Source organism: Silurus aristotelis, assembly GCF_946808225.1.
Source record: "Silurus aristotelis genome assembly, chromosome: 17".
NCBI classification, from domain to species: domain Eukaryota; kingdom Metazoa; phylum Chordata; class Actinopteri; order Siluriformes; family Siluridae; genus Silurus; species Silurus aristotelis.
Genome location: NC_139590.1, coordinates 12,926,951 through 12,936,295, shown reverse-complemented (window position 1 = coordinate 12,936,295; position 9,345 = coordinate 12,926,951). Strand labels below are relative to the sequence as shown.

General features: G+C 35.2%; 1 protein-coding gene across 7 annotated transcripts in view; it reads left to right on the top strand.

Moving 5' to 3' along the window:
• Positions 1–1,671: 1,671 nt before the first annotated feature.
• tom1 (target of myb1 membrane trafficking protein) overlaps positions 1,672–9,345 on the top strand; it is a 14,001-nt gene continuing 6,327 nt past the window's right edge. For 5 of the 7 annotated variants that reach the window (XR_014537442.1, XM_083565710.1, XM_083565708.1 and 2 more), the window contains exons 1-8: positions 1,673–2,192; positions 3,519–3,597; positions 3,746–3,824; positions 5,473–5,622; positions 6,243–6,371; positions 7,650–7,754; positions 8,850–8,966; positions 9,122–9,255. Coding sequence is in view for 5 of the 7 variants with exons in the window: in XM_083565710.1 (XP_083421836.1) it covers positions 2,141–2,192; positions 3,519–3,597; positions 3,746–3,824; positions 5,473–5,622; positions 6,243–6,371; positions 7,650–7,754; positions 8,850–8,966; positions 9,122–9,255 (845 nt within the window). In the remaining 2 variants the exon portion in view is untranslated. Of the gene's footprint in view, positions 2,193–3,518; positions 3,598–3,745; positions 3,825–5,472; positions 5,623–6,242; positions 6,372–7,649; positions 7,755–8,849; positions 8,967–9,121; positions 9,256–9,345 lie in introns of all 7 variants that reach the window. The other 2 variants (XR_014537441.1, XM_083565711.1) reach the window with 1 other exon arrangement.

Genomic DNA, 9,345 nt, shown 5'->3' with positions numbered 1-9,345 from the left:
ATTCTAAAAATGGATGAGCAACTAAGATACAAACAGACACTAATACAGTACAGTAAAAGTGTGAAGCCTGTCCGGTCTCTTGCATTCAATATAAATCAAATATGCAATCAAAAAAATTAATTTGTGCTTCTTAAATTCATAGATGCCAAACAGAAAGTCAAATTTGTGCATTTTCAGTCACTGTAATCCAAAACATAGTTTATATTCAGAAAACCTGAAACTGTGCACCATCATACTGACATGATTAAACATTTTGATGATTTTGTTTGTAAACAATGACAAAGGGACTTTTTATTCTGATGGGAATGACATGTTCATTGACACAAATACTTACTTTTGAGAAAAGTATAGGCTTTTGCAAGAAATCCAATGTTCTGTGTTGTTTCCACAAAGAGTTTTGTGAATGCATTTACTAGTTTGCAAATATTAACTAATTTATTGAATTATGATTAATTATTAGCAACTGAGGTTTCTGGAACTATTATTTTATTAAACTGAAGAGAACCTAGTTATTCAAATGTGGCGAATTAGGTACTTGTTGGAAAATAAAAAGATTGGCACAGGTTGCAGAAGAGGTATATAAAGACATTTGCATTGACTGCATTTTTGGGCGCTTCTGTGGAACTGCCTGACTTTGTTTCTGCTGAAGGAAGTCCTGAAGTCCTGGATTCTAAACTTAGTTTGTTTCTATTGCTTGACATTTTAACTTGTACAATGGTGGGCCATCATGGGCCTTCTCTGCAAGCCTATATTCCCAATAGTCTTTTCTCTTCATTTGATAGCTTTTCTCTCAGCACAGAGTGTAAATTCAGATTAGATTTTATATCCAATTAGATTTCAGCCACCACATAACGTGTTGCTAACGTCAAAGGAATCTGTATTGAGGCCTTAATGATCCTAGCATAAACTACATGTTTCCTAAAGCTGTTGCTTCAAGCAATCAGATTTTGATTTGGTGACACCGGGGCAATATAACAGGTGTCCAGTAATGTTGCCATTTTCAAGTCCTTTGGAGAAGAAATTGATTTGATCGCAGATACACTAACAAGGATGTTTACAAGAAGGACTTTTCAAGAAAAGCTGGACATTGAGAGGATAAGTCAGCCAAAACAAATAGCTGTTAAGGTTTTTTATGAAACGTTTATACTTTTCTTTCCTATAGGATTTGCACAAAAATACACAATTTGCACAAAAGGATAAACAGGGAAAACCCAGGGTCATTTATATTCATTATTGATGCTTATGCTAAACATTATGTATGCATTGATAGGAGACATGTTGAATTGTGTTCATGGGGTTTCTTGCTTCAGTAATGGAATTCATTCTCGCTGCAAAAAAATACATATCTGTGATGCAGCGCTAAGCTATACTGATAACGTGTTGCTGGGGTCAAAGGAATCTGTATTGAGCCCTAATGATCCTAGCATAAAGTACATGTCTCCTAAAGCTGTTGCTTCAAGAGATCAGATTTTGATTTGGTGACACCGGGGCAATATAGCAGGTGTCCAGTAATGTTGCCATTTTTACGTCCTTCGGAGAAGAAATTGATTTAGGCGCAGGTACACTTGCAAGGATGTTTACAAGAAGGACTTTTCAAGAAAAGCTGGACATCGAGAGGAAAAGTCAGCCAAAACAAATAGCTGTAGGATAAACAGGGAAAACCCAGGGTCATTTATATTCATTATTGATGCTTATGCTAAACATTATGTATGCAGTGATAGGAGACTTGTTGAATTGTGTTCACGGGGTTTCTTGCTTCAGTAATGGAATTCATTCTTGCAGCAAAAAAATACATATCTGTGATGCAGCGCTAAGCTATACTGATTTTTTGTAGAATATTGATGGTTTCTATACCCGTGGTGTCATAATGATAGCATTTAGAGGTGGATTGATTCAGGTAGGACAACATTGAAAGATGAGGTGTAAAATGCACGGCCTGATACTGTAAGAAAAAGCAGAAGCAGAGCACTGAGACTGAGGCACTGAATGGCGCGTCTCCTTTAACAGATGACGTCACCTCACTGAGTTTCCAGTCCGCCGGGTAAACCCATTTCAGAAACAGGAGTGTTTGTTTATTATTTTCGGTGTCGTCAGATATCTTTCAGAAATCCCACACTGAGCTGGCGAATTGACAAAGAAGATGGAGTTTTTAACAGGAAACCCTTTTTGTACACCTGTAGGCCAACGAATAGGTGAGTAAAATACTAATAAAAAAAACGCTGGACGCGCCGGTTAGCGAGTCTGCTGCATATATTATTAGCCCATTACACTGAGCATGAATAACAATGACATTTTATTTCGTCTTAACCTTATTTCGTTTAAGGTATAATATGCATATATTTTATTTGGAATGACAGTTTTACAACTCTCTCCAAATATGTCACGTATGGAATTAAATTTGACGGCAAATGCTGGGATTAAACCCAGACTGACACCCCGTCAGTCCAATCAAAATAAGGAGGCGGGCCGAAAACTGCACCTCGTTTTCTGATTGGTGCGTTATAAATCACTTTGCTGGAGCTGTGAAATATTGTTGGATTTACTAGGCGTTAATGTATTTACTGCTAAATATTATTAGGGTGTTTTTTCTTCGTTAAAGACGCAAAAGATTGCATTCAATTATTTATTTGTTACCCTGTACACCCATCATTGCTAGGTTTAGGAACAATTGTAATTGTAGTAGTGGTTGTTATTACACAAAGATCTCATTCAGAGGAGCTCAATTTTGTACCATATGTTAAAAAAAAAAGAGAGAGAAAAAGAATAATTACATTCCACTCAAGTTCAACACACACCCTCTCCTACATTCCAGCACCATTCCCTCCCATTCAGTTGATCTGTTAATTTGCCTGAATAAACCAGTGTGCCCAGGCAGCTGACAGCAGAACTGCACGTGCCAAACCTAAAGAACAAAGAATGAATTTAACAACACAACATTGTCTGAGCAAACCAAATAGCAAAAGTTAAGCCTTTTGTTTGGGGGTTAGCTCTGTGAACCAATATAAAACAGGAGTAAGAAGTGTTATCAAATGGGCTGTAAATTACAGGCTTTGCCCAAAATAGTGATGAAGCTCTACTGTGTGTACCACATAAGCCTTTTGAATTACACCCTGTATTCATCATCATTAAGCAAACGCTCAGTTTCAGGCTCTGGACCATGCATTTTGATGTACAGTCTTCTCCTAATATTTGTTGGACTAAATCATTTGTGATTCAGTGGCTTTGGGGTTAATATTTTGCCAACAAACCGCAATGCTTTTTGAAGGTTGCAGCCACACCTCGGCTGAATAAGTAGTAACGTGATCTTACAGAGGCAAAATGAGCTTTCGCTTTTGCCATTGACCAATGAAACTTTAGATGTCCAAGGCTACTTAATTGAAGTTTAACTTGGTACTTATATTACATGCTGTTCTTTTTAATGATGCTATAATTTCATTTTATCTGTGTTTAAGCACATCATGCCTGAATCCGTATATCTCTATGTTTTTTTTCATGATCTTGTGCATGTGTGTGTTTAGAGTATGCTACAAGTTTGCAGTCTGAAGACTGGGGACTTAATATGGAGATCTGCGACATCATTTGTGAGACAGAAGATGGGTCTGTGTCCTATCAAATCCAGATTGTATCATTTGCTATGCACTGGAATAGATCATAAATATTTTAAAACACTGGATTATGTTTTAGTATGTGCTTGTATTTTCAATATACACAATACATAATTGTTGCATTACTGTTCTGTTTTTAGGCCTAAAGATGCAGTAAGAGCTATAAAAAAGAGGATTGTGGGGAATAAGAATTTTAAAGAAATCATGCTGGCATTAACAGTGAGTAGCATGTTTCATATTTATTGTCTTTTTCTTTATTTTATTTATTTATTTATTGTTTTTACAAATGTCCACATAGAGCGATCAAAAATCCGCATTTGTTTATACAGCATACATTACATTTGTTTTATATATATATATATATATATATATATATATATATATATATATATATATATATATATATATATATATATATATATATATAGTATTATTTTTTTTTTCTTCCCTAAATTACACTATAAAGACAAAAGTATTTGGACACCTGACTTTTCCAGCCATATATTTTTCTTTCTCAAACTGTTAACACAAAGTTGGAGCCAAACAATTGTATAGGGATGCAGTAGCACTGAATTTTCTTTTACTTGAACTGGGAGACCCAAATCTATCCAGCATGACAGTGCACCTGTTCACAAAGCAAGCTCCATGATAAAATGATTTATGTGTGTTGGAATGGAAGATCTTAAATGCAACTGTCATTGTTATCTGACCTCAAACCAGTTGAACACTTTTGGTATAAATTACAACACTAACTGCACCGCAGACCTCCTCACCCTACATCAGTTCCTGGGTTTACTAACACCCTTGTGACTAAATGAGCACAAATCTCCACAGGCACACTCCAACATCTAGTGGAACATCTTCCCAAAAGATTGGATGTTATTATAACAGGAAAAGGAAACTAAATGTAATGTGAATGGGATGTTCAAAAAGCACATACATCTTATGGTCAGGTGTCCACAAACTTATAGAATAAATATAAATAAATAGAACTAAATATACTAAAGAAAATGAGACAGGTCTTTTTAAAAATAAACACCTAATTTGTTTCCTTTTTAGAAAAATTTACTTTTTTATTGGTGAAATTGAATACAAGAATATCTGTAAAAAAACTAAACCCATTTAATGCATTTAATTGCCAAATCGCATCAAAATGCAAGTACAAATATATAAATAAAAATGTAATTAAATGTTTTTAAATAATTTTGAAAACGGTGACCGCACTGTACAGTGTTTTCTTTATTTTTTAGTATAAAATGATACCAAACTTTGGAAACTTTTTGCCGTTTTCGTTGGCCTGAATCTTCTCCTCGCTGTTTTCTCCTCGCCGTTCCTCCATTCTTTATTCTGCAGCGTGTGTTTACCTGGCCAGAGCGCTCCAGATTTTAGGGGGTGGTGCGTCAGTAATAATGGTCCTCGAGGAATCGTTTCAGCCCTAATATAGATATATATATTTTTTATAGCGACTGTATAGGGTGCAAACTTTGCTGTACTGTGCATCCATACTTAAGTTCATTATCAGCAGTTTTTAAGCAGTTATATAAATGGGCAGGATTATATTTTACAAAACCTTATATAAAATGTTTATAATTATAATTATAATAAGTACAGATTTAAAGCTTTCTTTATACTGACCAGGTGCATTGTTACTTACAGTTCTTACAGTAACAACTAGTTCTGTTTTTGTGCTATTTACCAATTGTTTTTTTTATAATATCATTATTATTATACAGTTTTTGTATATTTTCTAAAAATTTTTTTTACTGTTTTGCTTACAAACCAAAATACCTGAATACTTACTATGTACTATGAAAAATTTCTCAGTCACTGTGCTCTAATAAATTTTTTTCTCTTGATAATATTTCAGGTTCTGGAGGCCTGTGTGAAAAACTGTGGCTACAAATTCCATGCCCTAGTGTCTACCAGAGACTTTGTAGAAGGGGTTTTGGTCCGAACGATTTTACCTAGAAATGACCCTCCTTTGGTTGTTCATGACAGAATACTGACTATAATACAGGTAAGAAACCGGTCTGAAAGATAGGAGATGATAATTTATTACAGTTTCTACAGTTAACTGTGGAACGCCAATTTGACTGAAGAAGGGGTGTTCCAAAAGTGCTAATATTTAGTTTAGCAGCACTGGTACATTTTACTTCACCTGTCTATGTAAGCTAGGTAAAATTCCGATTCTAGCAATAATACATCCTATTGAAAGCATTACTACACAAAGTACAGGCTGTCAATCTGTCTTTGTGCTGCAGGGAAACATTGAACAGTTGTATAAAAGCTAAATAAATACTTACACTAGCACATAATTGTATTAGAGGCGTGTGTGTGTGATCGCCTATGACCAACAGGATTCATTACTTGTGTAAAATTGCTTAAATAAAAAAGCATTTGTAGTGTGTGTTGTGCCAAACAATGTGCTGGGTGTGTCCTCTCTCTCTCTCTCTCTCTCTCTCTCTCTCTCTCTCTCTCTCTCTCTCTCTCTCTCTCTCTCTCTCTCTCTCTCTCTCTCTCTCTCTCTCTCTCTCCCGCTCCCTCTCTCTCTCATGGAGCAGGACCACTATGTTGCTGTTATCCGAGATCAAACAGTCTTTTACTTTTTTTTTTTTCTTTTTCTCTTTCTTTCTCCAGGCCTGGGCTGATGCATTTCGTAGTTCTCCAGATTTAACTGGTGTAGTTTGTGTGTATGAAGAACTCCGGAGGAAAGGAATCAAGTTTCCAGTGGCTGATCTGTGTAGTCCAATACACACCCCCAACAAGGTACATTGAGTGGTGGAGAATGTATTATTACACTTTATGTAGTGTGAGAAAAATCAAATGCCTAGATGCTTCTATCAGATGCCTAAATCTTGGCATGCAAGGCCTTGTTTAGTGTTTGCTATTAGACATTAATTGGTCTTTGGATTTGTGCTTCATTAAAGGCTTTAAAGGTAATATATGTTGTGTAATACCTTTAGGCTTATCTAGCTAGACATATCTTGTCATATTTAGATTTTTCTTATAAATATGTCACAACACATTTCTCAGTTCAACATTTCTCAGTTCAACAGACCTACAGTATTTTTCAAATTTTCTTATTTTAGACTATGCCATTTTCTTTATAACTATCTAAGCAAAGCATTAAAATCACATCATAAAAAAGCCTGTTATTTATCAATTTTCTGAAGCATAAAGAGAGTTACTATTAGTATCACATTGATGTCGTTTACTGACAAGGAATATTTAGAAATAGCAGAGTGGATTAGTTTATAAAAGGGGTCTTCATGTTTAATACCTATACTGTCTCATTTTTGACAATTTTGTTTTCTAAACCTGTAAAGTGTCCTGCCTGTTGCTTGTCATTATGGGGTATTGTTTGTTGGAATTAGTATTTTGAGGAAAATAAAGAATTGAATCCATTTTGGAATAAGGCTGTAACATAACAAAATGTGGAAAAAGTGAAGTGCTGTGAATACTTTCTGGATGCACTGTAACTCTTAATCTGGAGCACATTGGTGCATCATGATCTTTCTAGAGATAAATATATAATGTCATTGTAAGGCGACCAGTTCACCTTTCATGCAGTATGAAGCATTGAACAGTATGCCTCTAAAATATATTCCTTTACTTAGTGTTTTGATCATATCAGCCCTATAGCTCCCATAGGGAATTAATTGGTTAATCTGGTGACTTTGAAGTCTATAGGCAGTTGCATATAATTTACATAATTTACATACTCATTACCCATTCAGTGAGCCCTCATGCTCTGGGAATGGGGGGTGGGGTCATCCTGGGATAAACCACTACCATCAGAAGAGAAATGTTTCAGCACAGGATAAAGGTGTTGGTCAGGATAACTTTTTATTAATTTTGATACACCTTTTTTTTTAAACATACAAAATGTGTCCCACGGCATAAAAAAGTCAGCTGTATTTTTTCCCTTAACTTGTCACCAGTCTGTATATATAAGAGACATGACTCATGTGTACCATTTTATTTGTGGTGCATGTTTTTACTGCTTACTCACAAAAACCACTCACTTTTTTCCCCATTCATTAGCGTGCTTTTCCTGCGACTGAACAACAGACTCCTGTCTCGCCCACACAACAGCAGACGTCCCCCTGGCAAAACACAGAAGGTCTGATCACCTTTTCACCTGACCAGGTATCAAATACACATCCTGCACAATGAGGCAAACCACCTGTGCTTCATTGTTGTTAAAACATTAAATTGCTTGGATTGGATTAATCTTTTCATCAACAGCAGACAAGTGATAAATTGCTCATTAGATTAGTTTGAAATCAATTTTAACTGCTGGTTTTTTATTTTTAATTATTAATGATCATTATTGGCTAGTAAGATGTTTTTGAAGGCTTTTCACATATTTCTACAGTGCATCATTTTATGATTTCTTTAAAACACTAGCACTTGATATTCGTCTTACAGGAACACGCTGTCATTTTTATTGTAGAAAAACAGCAAGGACTATAATACCGTAACGGAAATAATGTCAGATTTAGTCAATGTGAATAAATTGAAGAAAAATTCATCATATATATCAAAGTTTATCTTTGAACGTAAACTAAACCATTGTGTGAAATGCTTTGTTCTCCATGCAAATGTATTTTGCTTGCTTCCTTACAATTATCTTCTATGGGTGGTACAGTAATCCATTACCAACACACTTTTACAGTTTTATTTCTATAAATGCTATTTTGTTTGATTTCATTTACTATTTGTTACTTACCTGTAGGCAGACTATATGGCCAAAAGTTTGTGCCGATTTTAAAACCATTGGTATTACCTTTTTGGTGTACTAGATGTTGGAATGTAGCTATGAAATGTTTTCCCCATTCAGCAACAAGAGTCAATTTGGCAATGTCATGTGAGAAGGTCTGACATGTCATTGATGTTCCAATTCAGTTTTCAGTGTGGTTGAGGTTCAGGCAACTCAAATTATTTTACATCAACCTTTTCAAACCACTTACTTAGTCCTTGCAAATGTAATTGAAATGTAATTTAACAGTTTACAAAGACAAAGATTCTTTGTGAGCTTCAGACTTTGTGGGAACAGTTTGGGGAAGAATCTTTGTCTTTGTAAACAGTTACATTTGCATTTTTGGTAGCTGTACCTGGTAAATGAGTGTATAGTAGATACATCGTACAATTGAATTAGCAATCAGTGCAGGAAAACCGAATCGGTTTATATTCTGTTGTCTTAATTATCTCTCTTATTTATGATCTTGGTTAATGTTACAGCTAAAAAAGTTGACATCCAACCTGGAAGCAGTTCACAGTAACCTACAGGTGATGTCCGAAATAATGAGTCGTGTGGATCCTGGATGCATTTGCCAGTCAGATACAGAGCTTCTTAAGGTCAGAGAACATAAATACATTGTGTAATATAGATGTAATAATCCAAAACAATAAAGATATTAGCTCTGGGGTTCATCTTGACATTTCCTATCTCTTCATGTGATGTAGATAGAAATAGACTGTCGCTTTGTTTTGTTTTCTGTCTCTGTCAGTAGCAGTTGTTCTCGACATGCAAGGGGATGCAGGACCAAATAGTTCATCTAATTCCCAGAGTAACTGACGAGAAGCTGATTGAACAGCTGCTGGTTGCTAATGATGACATGAACACAACCTTCACACAATATGACAGGTTAAGAACATCACTGTTGAACTTTAATTGTAACACGACACATAGTAATACTACCTATTGAATACAATTTGCAATCTAATTATTCACTAA